The sequence below is a fragment of the Falco peregrinus genome, chromosome 2, assembly GCF_023634155.1.
Source record: "Falco peregrinus isolate bFalPer1 chromosome 2, bFalPer1.pri, whole genome shotgun sequence".
Lineage (NCBI taxonomy): Eukaryota > Metazoa > Chordata > Aves > Falconiformes > Falconidae > Falco > Falco peregrinus.
The window spans coordinates 127,289,723-127,312,275 of record NC_073722.1 but is presented as its reverse complement, the minus strand read 5'-3'; the positions used below and the strand labels follow the sequence as shown (position 1 = coordinate 127,312,275).

The 22,553-nt window shown below is 39.1% G+C and overlaps 1 protein-coding gene across 6 annotated transcripts; it reads left to right on the top strand.

Moving 5' to 3' along the window:
• Positions 1-200: 200 nt before the first annotated feature.
• Positions 201-21,491, top strand: CSNK1D (casein kinase 1 delta). 6 transcript variants are annotated; one of them, XR_008745994.1, is made up of 11 exons: positions 203-520; positions 5,137-5,247; positions 7,067-7,215; positions 7,704-7,932; positions 8,307-8,477; positions 10,127-10,275; positions 10,839-11,010; positions 11,374-11,513; positions 16,728-16,794; positions 18,394-18,456; positions 18,604-20,757. XR_008745994.1 is itself a non-coding variant. In XM_055797040.1 (10 exons), the coding sequence occupies exons 1-9, from the start codon at positions 445-447 to the stop codon at positions 16,758-16,760; spliced, it is 1,230 nt and encodes a 409-aa protein (XP_055653015.1). In that variant the 5' UTR covers positions 203-444; the 3' UTR covers positions 16,761-16,794; positions 18,604-20,757. The 6 variants fall into 6 exon arrangements, 5 of the variants coding, with proteins under 5 accessions (XP_055653016.1, XP_055653015.1, XP_055653014.1 ...); XM_055797040.1 differs by lacking the exon at positions 18,394-18,456; XM_055797039.1 differs by lacking the exons at positions 16,728-16,794; positions 18,394-18,456; positions 18,604-20,757 and adding an exon at positions 20,832-21,491.
• Positions 21,492-22,553: the final 1,062 nt, after the last annotated feature.

Genomic DNA, 22,553 nt, shown 5'->3' with positions numbered 1-22,553 from the left:
CTGAGCGCCCCTCGGCCATGCGAGCCTCCTCGGCCGGCAGCACGACGGCTGCCCAGGCAGATGCGGCCCCGCTCCCGGCACCGAGAGCGATGGCCGGTGCCCCGCGAGCAGCCCGTCCCCGCGGGCGCGGGAAGACGCCAGGCGCGTGAGGCGGGGCCGCGCCCGGGCGCCCCCCGCAGCGCGCCCCGCCCGCGTTGCTAAGGAAGTGAGGTCACCAGCATGGCGGCTCGGGGCCGGGGCGGCTGAGGTGCCGATCTGAGGGGGGAATCCGCGTCCATCCTTCCCGGGAGCGGCGGCGGCAGTTCTGCCCGTCTCGCTAATATCGAGTGGCGGGACCAGAGCCGCGATGGCGGTGGGAGCTGTAGAGCTGTGAGGCGGCAGAGCGCGAGCTGGCAGGCCGGGCATAGTGACAGAACCGGGCCGCGGACGAACCGAGCGGCCGCCATGGAGCTGAGGGTTGGGAACCGGTACCGGCTGGGCCGAAAGATCGGGAGCGGCTCCTTCGGGGACATCTACCTCGGTAAGGCGGGCGGCTCGCCGGGGCCCTTCCCGGCGGGCCCCTGGAGAGCGCTGGGGCCGGGCCGCGCTGGCCGCCGCTCGCTGCTGGGCCCGCTCTCAGCCCCGGCAAGGCCGGCCTGGCGGCGCCCGCGGAACCTCGGCTCACCCCGGCGGGGCCCAGGCTGCGCTGCTGCCCCGAAACACCCTCCGGTACGGAGTACCTCGCCAGGGGGGCCCTGCAACATCAATTTAGTATTTCCTTGACATCATGTCCTAATTTGGACAGTGGGGAAATCGGGAATTCTGGCTTGTTTAGCTGCCTCTTCCCGTTGTTGCTTGTGACCTTGGGCACGGTTAATCTTCTCGTCTATAAAACAGGAATAAGGGTATAAATCTCCTCATTTTTTTTGGAGGGGGGAAAGGAAAAACCGAACAAAGCAAACTACCACGTTAAGAAAAATGTTTTGGGAAATAAACCTGTGCAGCAGGGTTTAATATTACAGCAGTGGACTAAGAAAAATTGCTGTCACAGGAATCTTTGTTTCTTCTCCGAGGCCTAAAATAAAAAGAATTACACAACTATGGATGACTGGGTTGCAGTTGAAAAACCCCTCAGATCCTTCAAGGAATCATCATAGTTTGGCTATCCTGTTGCTTGGACGTTGCCCCGATGTCTTACTGCATATACCTTATTCTCCTACCGTGATTTCTGTACAACTGTAAAATTTGCAGGATTGGCATTGTCTTGCGTGTCGGCTTGTGTAGCTCTGTCATAATGCCTCCACGGCTTATGGTTATGACAAGCAGTGGTGGGTATGACAGGCTTTGACAGCAGCTATTTCTAAAATACTCGATATATTCTGCAAACTCTCAAACCATGAGGAATGGGTTAAATCCAGAGAAATATGAGTTTTACGTCCTGCCACATAGAAATGAGTACTCTGCTTTTGAAAATTGTGGCAACTTATGAAACATAACAAGTCAGAAAGGGGGAAGAGGTGGAACTTGCAGGGGCTAAGGTAGGTTAACTGCAAATGTCTGGAGGGTAAAACCGACCTCACTAGCTAATGCGTATGTTATGTTTGGCAGTGTAGGCAGTATGAGAGGTTCTTCCAGTGCACAGCTGGCATTCCAAAATAATTTGTTAGCTAAAGCTGCTTGTTTACAGATAGTGAAGTACTGGTTGTCTGTAATATAGATCATATGCGTGATGAAAAATCCATGCTTCTAGCTGAAGGTGTGTGGTTGTCTAGAGGCAGAGAACATGATTCCTTCTCTCTGCAATGCTTGCATAAAAGATTGAAGGCTGTTGTGGGAAAGGTGGTGGCAAAGCTTGTGCAAAAATCCTTACTAGCTACCGTTGGGATTTTGGGTGGAGAATAAGACAGCAGTTAAAATCTGAAGAATCTTAGATGATGTGAGAAACTCCTACTTCAGCATTTGACTACTGCTCTGGTAAGTCTGTTTATATTATAGTATAAATTCAAAGCGTAAGTAAATTGAACGTTTTTTTATTTGTCACTTTTATCTTTGCGTGTGTACAGGCCACACCAAAAGTTGCACAGGAAATATTTCTCTGTGTGTTAGTACTACTGCCGTGCTGCATTTTGCATAAGGATTCCTCATCCTTCGTTTCTGACCTCTTTTTATCTCTAAGTAGCCAGGTTGATTTACTTTTAGGGCTTGCTGCAAATGTCGTGCCTGAGCCAGTAGCTAGCAGAGAATTTTAAGCCTGGAAGATCCAGCTAATGGCATGAGTTTCTTTTTCCATGGGAAATTACTGTCTGTCAAGAACTGAAGCCTTTTGTAGAGGCCCATTTGGTTTGCCTACCATTATATGGTAAAACAGAGGTGTTCAAAAATCTATGGTTTTTCTGGTAATGAAATGTTGGTGGTTTTTTTTTTTTAAATAAACAGTTTCTGCTTGGTTGTTCAGACTGTACAGTAGGACATAGGTGCCTTGAAGTAACTTAAAATTCTTAAGTACACGTGCCTTCTGATAGACCTTAGTGAATCTGTAGATTAATTCAGTGTAGATTTCCAGCTCAGTTTTATGCTTTGAAAGGGGAGATGTAATTATTTTTCCCTGTTTCCGGTCCCCCTATTTTTGTTTTTTTTTTAATGCAGCTAGTAGGGTGTTGAGGATGTTTCAGAGTAGGGGGCGTGGACTTTCAGTCAGTCAGTCAGTTCGTTGGAATATGGAGCCAGTGACTCTCATTGTTACTAACATAGCTCTTTCTTATTTTTTCTTATTCTCCTCATACCTCTTTCTTTTTGTCCTCATACCATCTTCTGGAATTTTGAATGGCTCCAGCTTTGCTTGCTTACAATGGCAGGGTCTGTGGGGCAGGATTCTGAAATATAAGTCGATACTGTAAATAAAGGAGTGTGTACAACTAAAAAAAAAATTTAAAAAAAGAATAAAATTTAGGAATTTAGTGTAGCTACATCTTTTGAAGTTACCCTCCAGAGGAAGATACAAAATAAATGGATTCCCAGGTATTCTGAATACTGTATAAGATGGACAAGGGCAGGGATCAGAGTATTTGTTTTGTTGCTCAGTCCATGAGGTCAAATAGATATGAGTCACAAAGGCGCTGCAGCTCGTGTGTTTTCATTATTTTTGCATTATGTATATTTTTCTCTTAAGAATGAATTCTAGGTTGTAAACTAATCAAAATAGTTTTCAAGGCTTTCCTTAGAGTAGAGGATTTTGCAGTTTAAAAGAAATTACTTTCACAACTCTCAACTCTTTTTCACTTACAAAAGGTGACTTCTCATTATGCTGCTTGTTACTACTTTTTAATTAAATTTAATATATCTAATTTAATTCCTCTCGTAGTACTGCTTCTTGCTACTTCTCGAATATTAGTATGTTTTCCTTAAAGGAAGCTAAGCTTTTGGTGGCTACAGAGTTATTTTAGAAATTTTGTCCCAAGGTTTAAGCGGGGACAGAAGTCCCTATTTGGGGACAAGGACTGGATTGCTTGGAAGAATGATTTGTAATTTTGTTCCCCTCTCATCAGTTTTGCCGGACTAAAATATTTTAATTTCATTCTTTTAATATGAAATCTCTTGTCTTGAAGGGGAGGGTTTATACAAAAGTGGAGTTTAGACTAAGGATCTTGGCTATCTTAGGTGATAAAGGCTTATTGGGAAGAATAACTATCCCAAGAAACGACCTGCTCGGTTGAGACCATGTTCTGCATGCACACAAAAAGACATAAGACATTTTATTAACTGGGGGCAGAAAGCAGTGTAATCTTGCATGAACTCACGGATAATTCCATGCACTCTTAGTTCCTTGTGAAGAGTTGTGCCCATTTTGAGGTGTGGGGCGTTAGCCTGACTTGGTTAGGCTTGGTTAGCCTGACTTTATAGACAAGGCTGTAAAGCACTGAAGTAGCTCCTTAACCTCAGAAACAAGATTTTGCAGTTATAGTAGTTAGGTGAATACAGTAGTTCAGTACTCTGTAATGGTCAAAGAAACATACGTGGAAAAAACAGGAAAGCAGGAAAAATATTGTAATTGTGGACCTCTGTCAAGTGCTTTGTGTGACTCAAAAAAGGGCATTACAGAGCTGGAAAAGGTACAGATCAGTGAAATGAATAATTAGGGGTAATTAAAAATTACTTCTGTACAATAAACAAGAAGAGTTTTTGAACTTTGAAAAGAGTAAAGGGAAAGCGAGGTAGGGTAGAAGTCTATGAAATCTTGAACATTGTGCAGAAAGCGAGTACAGACTTAGTTTCCTGTTTCTTTCCAAACAAAAACTAGCAGACCTCAAGCTAAGCTTTTAAGAGTGGGGATCAGAACAAACAGCAGGTGATGTACTTCACGTGATCCTAAACCATGAGGCAACGCAGAAGAAAGCCGAATTCTGGAAGTAGAGAGGCTCAGCAATATGTCTAAAAAGTATCACACGTCTCCTTTAGCCAGATCCTGCTTCCTAAGTTGCTTGGCTGTGAGAGCATGTATTTTCTTGACACAGCGGGTTTTTTTAAGAATGTCACTTTTACCCTATGTATGTTTAAACTTTGAAAGTGAACGGGTAAGCCAATTTCTTGGTCACCTGAATGCTGAAACAAGAATTTAATTATATTTTTTAAATGTTTTTTTGAGAGGACTGTATGTAATTCTGTATTCCGGATAGTCTGCCTCCCAGCTGGATAGAATCATAAGGTCAGAATACGTCTGGAGTATATTGAGATTTAGGGAAGTTGTAGTCTGTTTCCAAGGCATAAGAGGAGGTGATCTGAATTACTAGCATTTCTTAGGTTGGCAGGGATACATGCCACACCTGTAAACATTCATCCTGAGCACTTCCACAGCAAACTAGAAGTGGAAAGGTGCCCTTCAGAAGATGCACTGGGGTTTTTTTTTTGGAAAGGGATAGCAACAGTTTTGGCTTCCTGTGCGACAAGGTCTAATAGTTGTCCTTTAAACTTCTAGTCTGTTAGAAAGAATTTGTAAGACTTCAGAAGAATTTTTAGGCAATCATGGCTGAAAGTACTTTGTAATCTCTGGGTGTTTGCCATTGAGAAGTAGTTTGTTGATACTTGTTTTGTTTCAGTCTTGACAAAGGAAATGCATCTCCAAAATGTGATGACCAATGTTTTCAATTACTCTGGTTTTAGGAACTGATATTGCTGCTGGAGAGGAGGTTGCAATTAAGTTGGAATGTGTGAAAACCAAACATCCTCAGCTCCACATCGAGAGTAAAATCTACAAAATGATGCAGGGTGGAGGCAAGCAAATTATTTTCCTTCTGAGATTTTACTGGTTTTATGTCTTTGATGTATGTGTGACCTGTAAGTGTTTAATGGTTACGATCTCTTTTGACAAAAGGAGAAATGGAAAAGGTGGCAGGGTAGGTGAAGAGCAGTACCTCAGCTCTTCTACAAGGGATGTAGAGGAGCAGTTCTTAATCCATGGCTACCAGACTTCGTGGTAACCACTAAGATCCTCCCAGTGTTGCTCATGGTCCCAGAATATTAAAATGTGAAAACCTCAAGCAATATATGGAACAAAGTTTGGTCCCGTACAACCAATTGGCAGTACACTGATTGACTTTTGTTTTTCATGGGTCAGTGAAAGATGATAATCACTGTTCTGGAGTGTTTAACCTGACTGCTTATTATAGTAGCACAATTCTAAATTTAGTAAACTCAGGTTACTTTTTATTATATATGTTAGTATTCTTCTGTGAGTTAAAAATATTTCCTTCCTATGGGAATTCTAAAGATAAGATGTCATTATTAGAGAACAGGAGTAGCACAACTTTGTAGCTACTGCATGGTTCTCTGCTAGGATAACTCACTCATGTATTCTGGAATTCTGCAAATCTAAGATTCCCATGCAGTGCTGGGGCATAAACTTAGTTAAGTTTTGCTTTTATTTCATAGTCCCTTGAATTCTTCCTAAATGAGGCTATACTTTACATAAAGACTATATTCCACACTGTATCTGAAATGCAGATGCATTCTCAAATGCAAAATCATACATATAGAAATGGATGATAATGCATAATTTGCATTTAGTTACTTTTTAATTCCTGCCTCATTCAATTGCTGCCTGCGTGTAACCTGAAGAGTCTTCATAGAGTTAAATGCTTCCTTTATGGGCTTACTAAGGCCACGATGGCGGGTTCTTTCTGAGGGGGAATGCTGCGGAGGCATGGGGCAGAAGGGTAAGTGTCCACCTGAATAAGGATTTCTCTGTGAAGGGAATTCAGGAAAAATTAATGCATATCAAGTAGAGTTAAGAGTTTAAAATGGGCAAATTATGCCATTTCACTTCCAAAATGCATAAAATTAACTCAGAGTAAAGGCATTTGAGATTCTGAATAAGGCTACTTACATACAGGTTTAATTCAAAATATTTGAGCAATTCTACAGTTTTGTGTGAAATAACGTTCCTGAGTTTCTCCAAAAAGCAGGGCTAGTTTCAGCACTTTCAAGCTGATTATATAATGTGTCTCATAAACAGCTCCACTTTGGTAGAGATTCACCAAACAGCAAATAGACCAGAACAGGAAGAAAGATGAGTGCGAAGTAAGGGTCATAAATCATTGCAAATTGAAATGGGAGAGAGATGTATTTTATGGTGATCTTGTAGGTTTTGAAATGAAGAAGTTAATTTCTAAGGCCTTCTTCAGTAATAATATTTGGTGGTTTGTCAGTGTCTTTATTTTCAGACTTCCAGTTTGCTCCTTATTGACATCTTGGAGACTACATGAGTATTAATACTTCTAAAATGCTTAAGGTTCAAATCCAGCAAAAAACACTAAATACGTTCAAGCTACAAGCCAAGCACAAAGTTTGGGAGGTTTCTGGGGAGGAGGAAAAAGGCTATTTTTAGACCTCTGTTGCTGTAATTTTATGTTGGTTCTGCAGTGAAATGATCAAATTTTTCATTTCGGAATGGCTGAAGGTTGCATAAAATATTAAGCTTCCCTGTGAGTGCAAACATCACAGTCGTGACCCTCTTAGAATTCATCTTAGGAGCCTTGAAGATTTGTGTATAAATCAAATAGTTATACTGAATAAACTGTTTCATTTTTTCTAGTGGGCATTCCCACAATTAAGTGGTGTGGAGCTGAAGGGGACTACAATGTAATGGTGATGGAGCTGTTGGGACCGAGTCTTGAAGATCTCTTCAATTTTTGTTCAAGGAAATTTAGTCTCAAGACAGTCCTATTACTCGCTGACCAAATGGTAGGAAACTGCTTTGTTGATCTTGACAGTGCAGTATGTTGGAATATTAAAATTTCTTGAGCGATCAGAACCAAGTACGTTGTTTCTGTAATGTAGAGGTGAATAGGCCTGTATCAATAAAGAAAAGACTCAAAATTGGTTTTGTTTCTCTTAAATACAAAGTGCCCTATCAAAAATGATTGCAAAGTCTAAATTGATTTTTAAAAACCAGACTTGCGCTGTTTGCAAATTAGCTGTTGTGCTGCTCAAAGACAAAAGAAATTCTCCCAAGAAAGTTTTTGTAAACAAATGTAAAATAGACACAGGGAAAGAGCTGGAGAGGTTTATGTTTTGTCTTCCAAATTATGTTCTCTTTAATGCCCTTACATTTTACAGTAAAAAGTTGCATTACCTCTTTTATCGTTAAGACAGTGTTGCTGGTGTTTTTATAAGGAAAAAAGTGTATGCCTAGTCTCTCTCAAGTGATCATTTTTTTCCTCTATATCTAGATTAGTCGAATTGAATACATTCACTCTAAGAACTTCATCCACCGAGATGTGAAGCCAGACAACTTCTTAATGGGCCTTGGGAAGAAAGGCAACCTTGTCTACATAATAGACTTTGGATTAGCAAAGAAGTATCGAGACGCTCGAACTCACCAACATATTCCATATCGTGAAAATAAAAACTTAACAGGAACTGCCCGTTACGCATCCATCAACACTCATCTTGGAATCGGTGAGCTGGGGAGAGCAATAAATAGAAACTTTAAAAGTGTCAATGCACATAATTTTAGTACAAGTAGATGTTGCTTTAATGAGGCATAGAAGATGGTCCTTATTTATGGCACTTAACAGTGCAGTGTGCTTGGCTTCTTATCTCTTGATTGGGTGGGATTTCGTCAGATTGTAATTCTCAGGAATCAGCACATTTTTTAATAATTGCAAGGATTATAGGCTTTTTCTTGTACTGGATGAGTTTATCGTGGGCATAGTAACTCTCAGCTATCTCTTGTTTTTCAAAGGGTTTTTATGACAGTCTTGTTGCACAGTCTTTTTGTTTTTCCAGTAGAAAATGAAACCTAATGAGTCCACTTTTTTATACTGTTGTAGAGCAATCTCGCAGAGATGACTTGGAGTCCTTGGGCTATGTACTGATGTATTTTAACCTGGGCTCCCTCCCCTGGCAGGGACTGAAAGCAGCAACAAAGAGGCAGAAATACGAACGTATCAGTGAAAAGAAAATGTCTACACCCATTGAGGTTTTGTGTAAAGGATATCCTTGTAAGTTACTTTTCTGCAGCACGAGGCCTAACATGTTCATATTTTAGTGGGATTTCTTTTTGCTTTACACTGAATTCTACCAGTCTTTTTTACTTCTCTCTCTATATCTATCTATCTGTCTATATCTCTCTCTTTTTTTTCTTTTTTTTTTTTTTTCTCTTTTTTTTTCTAAATTTCCACAACGCTGCCCATGATTGGGCATCTCTGTGATAAAGATACTGTGCTTTCAAGACTGGGATCTTTCTGTTCATAGACCATTTGTAATTCTACTTTGTCTTAACTATTAGTAAACAATCATTGAGGTGCCCTCAATTCAAAGGGTAGCTTAGTACATCTGATTTGCACTGTGTTGTGTGCATGTGTTGGCATTGGTTGGATAACGCTTGACAGCAAATAGCATTTTGAGAAACTACCCATTTCTTCATATGTGTGGATACTGTTTCTTGAATTAATTAGATTGCATAGTCAGATGCACCTATTGCAGTTGTTTCACTTGAGAATTGTCATTCCAGGTTCACGTAGTTTGGTCTGCTGATGGTCAGCATCTGTGAGAGGTGTAAGAAACCCTCCTATATCCTAGCATCGTGCTTCAAACCTTTTCTGTTTCTCAGTTTGGTATTTACGCCACAGTAATAATGAGGTGGTTTTGAGCCCTGCAAAATGGTACTTATATCAATTTTAAAACTTGTTAATGTTAGCTGCCATCAGGGAATATTGCTGATCTTTCACAAAGAGTGCTGTCTCTATTCTGTCCACACTCTTGGCTTCAGCAGCCAGGTATGGTAATGAGAACTATGGTTTTTGTTAGGGTTGTGTGAAAACTTACTGTCTTTGATCTGTTTCAACTGTCCCTTCATAGGTGTTCCTTTAGGTTCATTAACTGTGTTTTTTCTCTGGGGTTAACAGGCAGGAAAGACTAATTAACTTTTCTTGTGCTCTTCGTTAGATATTCTTTCATAACATAAATTACTAATACATCATTTCAGCTGGAAAGACTTGAACTTAAAATCTGGTATTTTGATACTGCTGCTTTCTCTGGGGCATTGAATTCACAACAATATTCTTTTTTTTGCTGTGTAACTAATATTTCATGAGCCACATAAAAACAGGTGTTCAGACTAGTCTGAAAATTTGAAATTGTAGCATGACTTACATGGGAAATTGATAGTGGTCCCCTAGTTTTTGTGTGTTTTGTGAGGCAGCGGACATAAATCTTCATGTGACTTAACAACAAAGAGATGCTATTCCATGTCCTGCAAGGAATTGCGTTTAAGTATATTCAAAGGAAAGAAAGGTAAAAAAAACTTTTCTTTGTGGAACTGTAGTTTTAAACCTCTCCTCTTCCACACACACGCACCCCCAGCCTGCTGGTTAAGGAACTCTTAATATTATAGATCCTCTCTGCTGTTGGCAAATGAGATCTTTGATCTCTGTGATAGACAAGGAATTTCCCATTCAGGGTTGACTTGTTAGATGGGCTACAATGTTGCCTTCCGTAGATTTCTAGTATTAGCTCATTATTTTTTTTTTGTTACTTTTAGGACATTTGCTGTTGGGCTTAAGGTTGGGTTTGGGGTTTTTTTGTGATTCAGAATTACAAAAAGCAAATGTGAAGCTGAAGGGAAAAAAACGGCTTTCTTCTATTACAGCTGAATTTGCCACATACTTGAATTTCTGCCGTTCTTTGCGTTTTGATGACAAACCGGACTATTCCTATCTAAGGCAATTATTCAGAAACCTCTTCCACCGACAAGGGTTCTCCTATGACTATGTGTTTGACTGGAACATGCTGAAATTTGTGAGTAGCTGATGTAGCTCTCTAAATTTATTTATTTTTTCTGTGGGTTTTTTTTATATATATTTTGTCAGTTTTGAGCATCTTAACTGATACTGTAAGACTCTTTTTCCTCCTCAAAGCTCTGTTGTCTAGAAAAAAAGATCATGAAATGAGGAAAAGCAGGAGATACAGGAGCCATGAGGTGGATGTTGAATGATAGCTAGGTTGAAGTTACGGGGTTTTAAATGTGTAAGGCTTCTGAGATACTTTCTTCAGGGAAATCATCAGGCTAGGTTGCAAAATTACCGTTTGGTCCCACCTTGATCTTCAGCACAGGTCATTTGCAACTGTTGAGGAGGTGTCCAGCTGCCATAACATTATATGTGTACATTAGCATTTTGAAGACTGTCCCAGCAGTTGCATGAACAAAGTTTATGGCAGTTCCCTAGAAATTTTGTCAAAAGTCATGCCCTAGCAAATTTCAATTCATGGGTTGTCCAGTTCTTTATTTTCAGTATTTTTATCCAAATATGTAGTTGTAAGCTCAGTAATCCCCCAAGTTGTTCACTAGCCTTGACCCGTAGGGTGCCAGCAGAGCGGCTGAAGATGCTGAACGTGAAAGGCGAGAACGAGAGGAAAGATTGAGACATACACGAAATCCAGCTATGCGTGGATTACCCTCCACTGCTTCTGGCAGGCTGAGAGGAACACAAGATGTAGCTCCTCCTACTCCTCTTACCCCAACCTCACATGCTGGTAAGCAAGCAGATACCTGGATAGATGCACCTTGTAGACTACTCTAATTTTGCAGTTTGTTCCTGGTCATTGGAAATTCAAAATTAGACTTAGAGTACCTGAGTGGTATTTGTCTCTGGTAAGGGTTTGGGGTTTTTGTTTGTTTTTTCTCCCCCTTGTTTTTCAGTAGATTGAAAGTAATTGGATATACTCATTACCTGCCGATTGCTACTTAGATTTCTGTGAATGTAAAACAAAGGCCTTGATTTCGCTTGTTTGACTCTGTGGAAGTTTAATATGCAAACACTGAGAATACAGTTTTTCCAGTGACCACGTTGTAATCCCATTTCTCATTATGAGAATGTACTGTGTTTTTTCTCACAGCCAATACCTCTCCTCGGCCAGTATCTGGTATGGAACGAGAAAGGAAAGTGAGTATGAGATTGCATCGTGGTGCCCCAGTAAATATCTCATCATCTGACTTAACAGGCCGACAAGATACCTCTCGCATGTCAACTTCGCAGGTAAAAAAGATTTCTGTGTAATGGAAAATGAGGGTGATTTGATAAAGTTAATTTGCCAAAAGAACATATCAGCTAATTGATTTGATTTCATACTGGTTTTGCAGATGATGTTGACTTGTATAAATACTTGATGTTTTAACTGAATGTTAACAGTTAAAACAGTGATGTAGCTGTAGACTACTGTAAAGAAAAAAAAAATTTTTCACTTTGGCAGCAATAAGCAGAAAAGGCTCAAGGTAATACAGAGTCATTGGTGTATGAGGTGATGCACAATCGTAGAGATACAGCATTTTAACCTACAATTACGGTGTTTAGCCCCTCTGCTCATTGGATTTCTTGTATTTGTTATCAGTGAGGAAGCAAGAGTAAGTTAGAGGCAGTTGTGAGTCATGTTTCCAAATCAACAGAGCAGAGAATGTGGGTGCAGAATAGACAAGGAATAGTTGGTGAAGAACCAAAAACTGTAAAAGTGAAGAAATGCTGTAGTGCAGTACTGTAATTCAGAGCAGATAAGAAGCCACGTATGTGGATGATGGATAGGCCGCAGAAGGCTCATTTGAAGAGGACGGCAGGAGGAGGAATGACAGAGCGTGATTCATAGCCACAGTCAGCACTGAAATTATCCTCATTGGTTACAGTGACTTAACAAAGATTTTAGGAATGTTTCTTTTTAAGACTGACAGACAATGTTTAAATACATTTTTAACTCTTTAAGCTATAGCTGAAACATCCATTTTTCAGGGTATTCACACAGACTTGTCATAAGTAGTGTGTGGCCTGGCTCTGTACAGCTTGCCTTCAGTCTTACCTGCAGAATGGGGAGTCATCTGTACTGTAGGTATACTGCAACATTACTGGGAGAGCAGTCTGTTCTGAGGACTGGTGCAGTCACCTAGGGGTTTCTCCATCACACTTCAATGCTGTGCTGGAGTTAACTGCATAATTTTTGCTGTGGATTCATTTCTCATTGATGGAGGATATTGATAAAAATTAAATCGGTTCCTTTTGGCTTCATCATTTGATTGGCAAAATTAATTATTTGGCATAGTATGTGTTCTTACACATGACGTCTTGCTGCTAGAGGGAGTGCATTTTTAGATGGAAGCCAGGTGGGTATCTGTAATGAAGACTGAGGGTGAAATGGAGAAACAATTCTGCTGTAACAAAAGTGAAGTGGGATTTTTTGGGTTGGTTTTCAGCTGAATGAATTGTTTCACCATATAGCTGCATAAATGTTTGTCCTTCCACAATGGATGAACAGTTCGGGCACAGAAATGACTGAACGGGAGTAGGAGGCCGGTCAGGTTTTCTGTGTTGGCTTTGGTGGCAGTTTTTGCCAGTTTAAATTGTTCACTGAAGTACAATTCTTGCCACCAGAAATTCTCGTGTTGAAGTATTTTATGGCTGAAGTTTGTAAATGGTATGAAAACTAAGAGAGTAGAACTGCACATAGTTACGCATCTTGTAAATATGCATAAACCCCTGATAGAAGGATGTAAAGAAGGTGCAGGCAGTGATACCCAGTGAATGGACAATGGACAGTGGGCAGAAATTGAAATACAAGAAATTCCATTTAGACATAAGAAAAAACATTATTACACTGAAGGTGGGCAAGGACTGGAACAGAACCTAAGAGGTTGTGGAGTCTCCCTCTTCTGAGTTACTCAGAACACAATTGGACATTGTCCTGAGTGGCCTGCTCTAGTTGTCTGTGCTTTGGGTGGTGGGATTGGACTAGATGATCTCCAGGAGCCCCTCACGACCTCAGCTGTTCGGTGAGGCTGTGACACAGAGTTCCCCCTGAATGTTTACTCAACTGTAGAGATGGTTTCCGTGTAAAGTGTGTGTGCCCAGTATTTGTCTCTGGCATTCTGAGCAAATCACAGATACTTTGTATCTGTGGCCAGTCAGATAAATAATTAATGAAAGTAACAGAAATAAGTGCAGTGGTGTTACTTGACTGTGTTAGGAGAGAGTACGTATTTTTTTTGCTGTATTACTGACTTGGTGCTCAGCATGCACATACGCTTTCCTAAACATTGTAAAGTATGAGTAATCCAGGTGGGTTTGCAGATACATTTTGGTTCTGCCTAACTTGTAAAATGGGAATACTCTGAGATTGTGTAGGACTGCAGGGTTTTTTGAGGAGTCTTTGAATACCCAGATACATAATTTGTGGTACGGGCCAACAGTACAGTCTGGCTTAATGGCGCATTTCCATACCTGCCCTTTTTAATACTGTGGTGCAAGCATGAGATCAGATCACTCTGTTGACTTCTTTACCATCCCAACAGCAGCCTAATCGGGATCTTCTCGTGAGTTCATTAATCAATCATTCATTGTCTGTTGTCTTCGTTTAGTTCTTATCCAGGCAGTGAATTGCTGCTGGTCTCCTCTCATGGTGACTGAATAACAGTGTGCGATTGTAGTACAATTTAAACAGCTTCCCATGGGCCTCGGATTTGGAAGGCAAGAGGGATCTACTTAGACTTTACTTTATAACACTTGCCCTTGGGCTCGTTAGAGAAAATTTGCTTTTCATTTTCCCAGTTCTTGCTTACTCCGTAGCAGGCAAGATGGCTCAAATTGTTGCAAGTTTTCATAGCTGGTGCTCTTACCGTCTTCATAATGTTGAAGTAATTCTTCCATAATCACAATGCATCCTTAGATGTTAACCAGGTTACCAATTAAAGTCATGGTCCCGTTGTCTTTATAGCTTGTTCTTAGTCAGGAAAACCTCAAGTATCCAGGTCACGTGGCAAGGTTATTAAGGAGAATTTTGATTGGCTAAGTGTAAGACTATAGAAAATCATCTATACCGCTTACCAGGAGAACAGTAAAGAACAGCAGCTGTTTGTCCGTTCCTGTTCCAAGTGTGTTAGTTTCCTTTGTAAGTCTTAAGTAAATATGCCACTGCTGTTCTTGTTTCAGGAAGTGCTTAGACCATACTCCTGGTAGAAAGCAAAGTTTGCTATGCAGATCTACTGATGTCTTATGTTAAGGACTACATTTTTTATTTATAACTTGATAAATCAGTTTTGTTATTTTATTTGGATGCATTTGTTTGCTAAGGCAATGCTGCATCTGCAATCCCCACCTTTCGTCATCTAGAGGAAGGGCTACTGCCTGTTGAACTCTGGGCAATGGAGATTTGCAGAAGTTACTCAAAGAAATAATGAAAGCTGCTTACTTCTAGGTAGAGTTCTTAAAGATGACTCTGCATTTTTATCTTTTTTTAAAAAATGAGTTCTGATTAGTTCGATCTGAAAGTGAAAACTAAGGCTGGGAATGTAGCTAATATGAATGAAAATTCTCTTATGGAAAGTATGTTCCTCCCAGAGAAATTTAACACTCAGAAAAATGGTAATTGGTAAGGATAGCAAAGTAAGTGTCATGTATATTCCCCACCTCCAAGGTATTGTCCATGCAGTACCTAAATTATTATCATTAGAAAGACTAGTGCTTTGTAACACTAAGTAATGAGGGTTTATTGGAATAATAGCTAGCACGTCTTCAAAATGGTTCATGAAACTTCGGTGTTTATAAGGAAATTATGTACATTTGATGTCACACATTATTCAGTAGTTCTCTTGATTATATGGAAGCGAATGCAACAGCTACAAACCTGCAAGTTGTGAGATGTTTGACGGTGATGAAAGTTAGTGAGAGTTGAGCAGTCAGGTAAAGCTATTCAAATAAAATGTGCATTACTGCAGTACTCCAAAGCCTGATTAGAATGATGGAGTGGAGCCCATTGTCTTGTATGTGGGAACTATATCTGTGATAAGCAATGACTGAGGAGGCATTAGGTGTAATGGTGGAGAGGTTGGTGTGATGTCATAACAAAAGGGAGTAACTTCATCCTTGAATCTATGTATGGTATAGTAATGAACAGAAAATGAGACATTATTTCATGTCATTAATGAGACAGATGCTGGAATATTATGCTTAGTTCAGTTCTCGGAATCTTAAGTTGTTGGAAAACGGTATGTAACACAGAGAAGAGGCATAAAAATTGAGCTTGGGAAAACAGGTTGTACAATGCAAGAGTTTCAAATCAGCGTTTTTCAAGTTTGTCTGAAAGGTAAGAGATCATCTTAAGTTAGTTGGTGTAGTATTTTAGAAACTGATTTTAACAGGAACTGACATTTATGCAAAAGACATATGTGAAGAACCTGTTGCTTAACATTAAAACCACTCACATTTTAAAAAAAAGTGGAACTGAGGTCTAAGTGAAGGCAGTTAGCCACTGAAACAACTTCTTTTAGAAGTAGAACATCTGTCCCCTTTGCTTTTGCATCAAAACTGGATTCATTTCTAGGTGGTGTCTTCAGGTCTAAAGTAAGCCTAAGTTACAGGTCTCTGTGCAGTGAAGAGCTGTGATCTGTGCTGGACATAAAATCATACCAGCTGTTAGAAGATCCTTCTGCTCTTAAGGTCTGTGAGTGAATTGTTCAGTTAGTCTCCTTTACGTGGGCTTTATAAACGTTAAGAAATGTAGTAAAGGAGATCATGAGTATTCATTCCAGTAGGCGCTACTTTGAATCATTCTGTCAGTCCACGTTGCACACACAGACTGCATCCTGAAAGCAATGATCATCTCAAGAGTCTAGTTATGGGTGAGTAGCCTTCGTTTCCCTTCACAGAAGGTTCAATCTGACTGTTCATGATATGCAGTAAATTGTTTAATATTTTTTTTCCTGAATGTGGCATGTTCAGCATTCAACCATCAAAGCTGTGCATAACTCCCACTGGTAATAGAGGTATTCTCTCTGTAGTTGGAAGAAAAAATTGGAATGCTGCACAAAGAAATATTTAAGACTCTTTGACAGGAGAAGTTTTTAGAAGACTGTAGCCAACAATGGCATTGAACAACTCAAGTGTTGTGCTACTTCCCTGGAGGAAAAGCAACATACTTCCAATGCCCCTGCATTTTCCATCTCCTCATGAGCAAATCTTTCTCCATATATCTATCTTTTAATAGGCATCATATTCTGCATTGTTCTTCTGACCCTGTCAGCTTTCTTTGAGGAATAATGATTTGTTCCTTTTACGTATCTCTTAAATTGATAGAAATGTCTTTTAGAAGTCTGAAATCAAAGCTCCTCGAAAGATATGTTTGCTACTACAGGTTTAGGTTGGATATTTGTTAGACATCTTAATATATTGGGGCAGTGGAACTGTTACAAATTGCTGTCTTTTCCCCTACCTCAGAATAGCATTCCTTTCGAACACCATGGCAAGTAGCTGCTCGTCTCCTTTCGTTGGAAGGCAGCACTGGGTGAGTGCTTCTCATTAGACACCAAAACTTTGGAAGGGGTGGGGAAAAATAATCTTTGGAAACGTCCGACTTTGCTTCTTCTCCTTACGTTATCTCATAGTTGTACCTGTGCCTTCTGGTCAGGTGCTCGAGGGAGCTTTGGTTATTCTCTTGACTTAAAAGTAAATGTCCTTCCAAAAGTTGGAACTATTGCTGCTGTTCCACTTGGACTCTTAAGCAGAGTTGACAAAAAGAGCAGCTTAAAAAGTCCCTAAAGTTGTTCAAGCATCAACAATAAAATAAAATAACCAAGTCAAAATTTTAGCTTTTTGAGAATTACATGTCTTTCCAGAGATGTTCATGCAGCAATATGTCATCCATTCAAAACCAGATCTGCTTCAGAATTGTAAAACCAAAATACTTTTAGGAAGGCTAAATTGACTATATTACTCAAATGAGGCTCTGTCTTGTCATGAATGGAATGTTCTACTACAGCTGTATCCATTTTTCAGTGTTTATATTCTTCTCTGTTCCTTATGAGCTGTCATTTTAAAAATACTCAGATCTATATTTTAAAAATATTCACATACTAATGAGATTAGTTTGAATATGAGCATCTTGGTGGTAGACAGGCTTTGATCTGGGTATTTAGAACTCCTTTCCACTGTTCAGTGCGGTAGAAATTTCTGCCTTTCTGTGTGCAGCTTTTGGCTTTTTAGTCTGTTCTGCTTTTGGCAATAAGAGGTTTAATCAGGGAAATAAGTTTCAGTTGGAATCTGAACCTTAATGGCTGAAGGATGCTTTCTTAAGTATTTCAGGAGCTTCTTTGCTTTGCTTCTCATTAAAAAAGGCTGTGAGATTTTTCTGTTCCTTAATAAATTCTGTTGTATAGCTCTGTCTGCTGCCTCACTTTCTCTATAAAACTTAAGCTTGCACTAATCCTGTACCTCTAGTTGGTGAAGAATCCTGCATTCCTCTTCCGTTTTCCCCTCCTGCTTTGTATGCTTGGCTGACTGTGCACAAGCTGCTTCATAAACAGTTTGTAACCTTAAAAAAGATCCGACTGTAAATGGCAGCTTAACACTTTAAAGTCCAATAGTTAGACTGTAATCAAAAATATAATTAAAAAGCAAACTCAAAGCTTTGCATTGGAAAGCTTGTGTGCTGGAGACATGCACATTCGGGTCTGCTCAGGGTTGTGTCTGCGTTGGTTGGCCTTTGCTGTGTGCTTTACTATTTGTAGCTGTTTACAACTGAAATTAATACTGAATACTGATTCAACTGCTCAGACATTTCTCACTTCTTAAAATTGCAGTGATATGTGGTTATTTTTCACTTGCATGTGAAAGTGTTACTGAAATAACATTGCACTTACTGAAATGGGTCGAGCTGGAAATAATGAAGTGTCTTGCAACAACACAATGTCCCATGAAAAAAGAAAAGCCATTGAAAATAATGAAATTTTTTTGGCCCTCTTATTTGGACATTTTTCCCCCATAATTAATTATTCATCAAGTCTATTTCTAGACATAGGTAGTGTTTTCATCTGGTTTGTTTTTTCCTCTGTGCATGTTTATGCTGTCTTGACTTTTCTTCAAAACACCCCCTATGGCTGGAAAGGTGAATTTTCCATGTTAACTTCTAATAAAGGAGGAAAATACAGGGAACTTCATGTAGCTGCAGGTGGGTGTGAAACATCGTATAGCTTGTTGGATTTTAAATTTACTCCCTTACTTTCGGCAGCCAATCATTTAAAAGTACGTTGAGAGCCACTTGTTTGTTGACTGTAAGGATATGTGCTGACGTTGTCTTGTTTTTTGGCTTTGGTAGATTCCTGCTCGGGTAACTACCAGTGTTCTCCAGTCTGCTGTGCACCGATGAAAATTATTTTGCCATGGAGGGCAGATAATGCATGGCTGATCTCCTATGTTACCAATGGCTTTACTAGCAAAAATACCCTAAACTAGAGCGGAAACGTTACAATTGGAGTTCTCCATGTGACTTAAAAAGCACTTGGAGGAACATGGACAGACTCCAGCAGCTGCCATTACAGGACGCTTTTGCCAGAAACCCAATGACCTTAAGAGAACCCTGTGGTAACAGGGCTGGAAAAGAAAGACGGTTTACAGAGTTGACCGCCTGTTTTCGGATGGCCATTTCAGTTTTCCCTCCACAGGCGGCAGACTTTACCCCCTTTTTATTATTCTACTGTAACTATAAATCTTTTACTTGGTTTAAGAAAGTTTTGTATCATTTTGCTAAAATTATTGGCTTATTTCTCTGTAAGGAACTCTTGCTTTTGTCTGATTTAAAAATGTAGAATATAAACCTAAAGACAATTACTTGAAATTTCTTGTTTTAAAAAAAATAGTCTGGCAGGGAACATGTAAATGAATCAAAATTATCTGACTTTATTTAAACTGTTTACTTATTTGTATGGTCCCATTCTGAGATTGTTTTCTCATGAAATTTTTAAAACTCTTAGAATTTTACTTTGCTGTTTGCTGTCTTCATTCACATTTAACTTTCTGTGTAACACAAAGGGATTTTTAGTATTCATTCTTTTTCATAAAAGAGAACTAAATACCCTGCAGAAGAGACTTTAGTAAAGAAGGTGATAATGGATTTCTTGTTTTGTAAAGAATATGAAGGACAAAGTGAAAGACTGGCATCTGAGGGATTTAGAATTTGAAAGCTTGTCTTATCTCTCTGCTTAGTTTGGGTAAATGGATAGTTTCAAACATTGTTTTTATTGGTAAAATTGTATTTCCTGCACTCTGAGGCTGGTTAGCTTGGAGGGCATTGCAAGTGGAAAATACACATTGCTACTGAGTCTTCAGTGAATTTGAATGTTTCATTCAGCATCTATGTTTAAAAATAAATAAGTTGATTCAGGCCTTCTGTTTCATGCCACGACTCAAAAAAGGAGTTCTTATAAAAAAAAAAACAAAAAAAAAACCCCAAAAAACCCAAACCCAAACAAAACCAAATCAACCTATTCTTGCTGTGAAGTCCTGAGAATTTCCACAATTCAGGTACATACCGTATTTAATTCTTAACTATTCAACCTGAGTAGCTAGGAACGGATGACTCAACGTGCTTAGGTTGTCCAAAAAAAATATTGCAGGTGTTGTTAGCACCTGTTGGTTATGGAATATGGGAGATTGTTCGTATTGTTTGTTACTTTAAATGATCTCATAAAATAAAAAGTACTCAGAACTGTATCAGAAGTACTGTTTATACTAGTGTGACTGAAGTAATGGGAAGTTCCACGTTGGAAATGGAAAGTATATACAGAGACTTTGTTTGAACAGTTAGGTATCTTGAGAAATTCTTCCCTGCTTGAAAACCAAATTTTTTTTAAAGGCCTACTGGTCTTCAGAGTTTTATGAAAAGTAATTTTTATTGGTTTAGTGTCTATGAATTCTGTTTTGCCCCTCTCGAAGGTCCACATATTATTAGTCACTCTTCTTTGGATGTTTTCAGAACATTAGCTACTTGCTTGTGTGTACTCTGGGTCTGACTGGGGAAAGCTGTGTTTGGGAAGAGTGTAGTGGAAAAGCTTACGAGTTTGATCCATGGATAAGTTTGCATAAGATAATTATTTCCTCAGTTACTATAAACTTCAGTATTTTAGGCATGTGCACTACCATTTGAACAGTTTTACACTTCACTGTGCTTTCCTTGTAAATATCTGTCGTTAATATACTGTTAGAGGGACTTACAAAGGCAGCCTCTTTATTCTGTCTGTATCTGGAAAATTAGATTGCTGTGCTATACTTAAAAGTTGACTGCAGACTTCTAGAATTGTACTCACTTGTAGGCAGTTTTTGTCCTTCATAATAGTTAAATTCCATCATGTGGAAAATAGACTGTCTATATAAACCTGTGTATTGGAAACCAGTATCTCAGAGCACTTCATTTGTACTACCACTGTATTTGTGTACTTTAACAATTGTGTAAATACATTCATAATAACTTCTATTCTTCTTTGGTGTAACTTACTTACAATGAATCCTTACTCTTTACTTGGTGTAACTTTTTTTTTTCTTTTTAAGGGGTTTCTGTACCTACAAAGAGCATTGTCAGTTGCAAACATTTGAAGACATTGTCACGGTGCTAAAGCTTTCACTGAAGGATTTTGGTAGTCATGGTCAGAATGCAGCAGTTAGGGTATACAGGAAGAAAGAGAAGGCATTCATTGCTTTACTCACAGACATCATGTTCTTTTGTCTCTTTAAAGGTAAATGTTTTTGTTTGGATATTGCTTCTTTTCTAGAAGTCTTTTCTACAAATGCTTTCTCTTATCAAATAATACATTGTATTGGTAGGAAGTGTGGGAGGAGAACTGCTATTCAGACTTGATCAGTTATGGGAGCTAGGATAAAAGCAAGAAAAATACGAAGTTCTACCCACAACGCACTGTATAATAAAAGTCATGGCTTTTGCTGTGCAATTCTCAAAACTCTATTCATAATCTTAAGGCGAATGCACCTTCAGGAATCCTCTGTTTTTCTCATTAGCAGGCCTTGAAAAGTTGGAATGATATTTAATTGATCCTCACAGTTTTCATTTAGAACTGGCTATGTGCTTTTATGTGTGCTGCTGTTTTACATAATATTGATGGTTGCAGAGTCCCTGAATTCTTTGTGGTACAAGTACATTGAAAACAATTGAAAATAAATCCTACGCTTTGAGAGAGATATTAAGTAAAAGCATGTAAGCAGTCCATGTTAATTCCATGTTAACATCATGAAAGAACTCAAAATCTTCCTTGAAGGGGAAGGCGTGTAGAACTCAGAGGCATCTCATCCTTCATTCTCCAGTGGGGAAAAATATTACACACACAGCTATTTGTTGTCTTTGTTTCCCCACCTTCCAGACCTCAGAGTGGCAGCTCTTCTGTAAATCTGTCAAAGGCAACACTTTCAGCAATTGAATTTCTCAACAAGAATCTTTACAATTAATTGTAAGTAGATCATTAGCTAAAGTGTACATGTTCATTTCAAGAATATTTATTTTCTCTTTGTAAAAGAATGAAATAAAAAGGTATTTATTTTGTTCTCTAACTGTTGCTTTACAAAAGCAGCACTTCATGTGTATAAAATACTAAGTGAAAACAAACAGCGTTGCTGGGGTTTTTTAATAGTGTTGAGCCACCTGGTCAGAAATCTAGATTGTTGTGAGGAAGTGCAGTCTACCGTGAACTTAATCCTACAGTAAAGTAGCTTCTAAAATTCACTGGATGAGACAGGTTAATAATAAAAAGGTTTTGCTGTTAAAGAATGCAGTGCTTCATTATTAAAAACAGTACCCTTCCCTCTGGTTCATTCAGGTGACAATTATTGGCTTTACATGTATATGTCTAGGTTTAAATGATGACATGAACCTGAATTATATGGACTATTTGCATCATTCAGTAGCTTTGTATCAGGAGAGTGCTCAGAGGCCTGATCTTCACAGCGAAATCCTACCAACTTTATCAGGAAATGTTTGCACAGGAGTAACACTTCATGACTTTTTCTCAGACATTGGTAGCTTTTTCCTGTTTAATCTTATTAAGACTAGTATGCTTCAGTTCTTTTGATGAAACCATTGCATGCTGCAGGCAGAGGGACAACAGAAAGTTAGATGAGAACTGTATATACAGAATGTACAAAAACACACAGTCTACAAAAATAATTTTTTATAGTGTACTTTGTTAATCTCATTTTGGGAAAATTCTTGACTCAAAATGCATAGATAAGATCTAGGTCTGAGAAATACAATTGTAATGGATC

Excerpts from the sequence above, each read along its gene's own strand:
- CSNK1D (XM_055797038.1), top strand. The coding sequence starts at position 445 with ATGGAGCTGAGGGTTGGGAACCGGTACCGGCTGGGCCGAAAGATCGGG. Across the intron at positions 8,478-10,126 it reads TTTGTGTAAAGGATATCCTT|CTGAATTTGCCACATACTTG; the intron begins GTAAGTTACTTT and ends CTTCTATTACAG. Across the intron at positions 11,011-11,373 it reads TACCCCAACCTCACATGCTG|CCAATACCTCTCCTCGGCCA; the intron begins GTAAGCAAGCAG and ends TTTTTCTCACAG.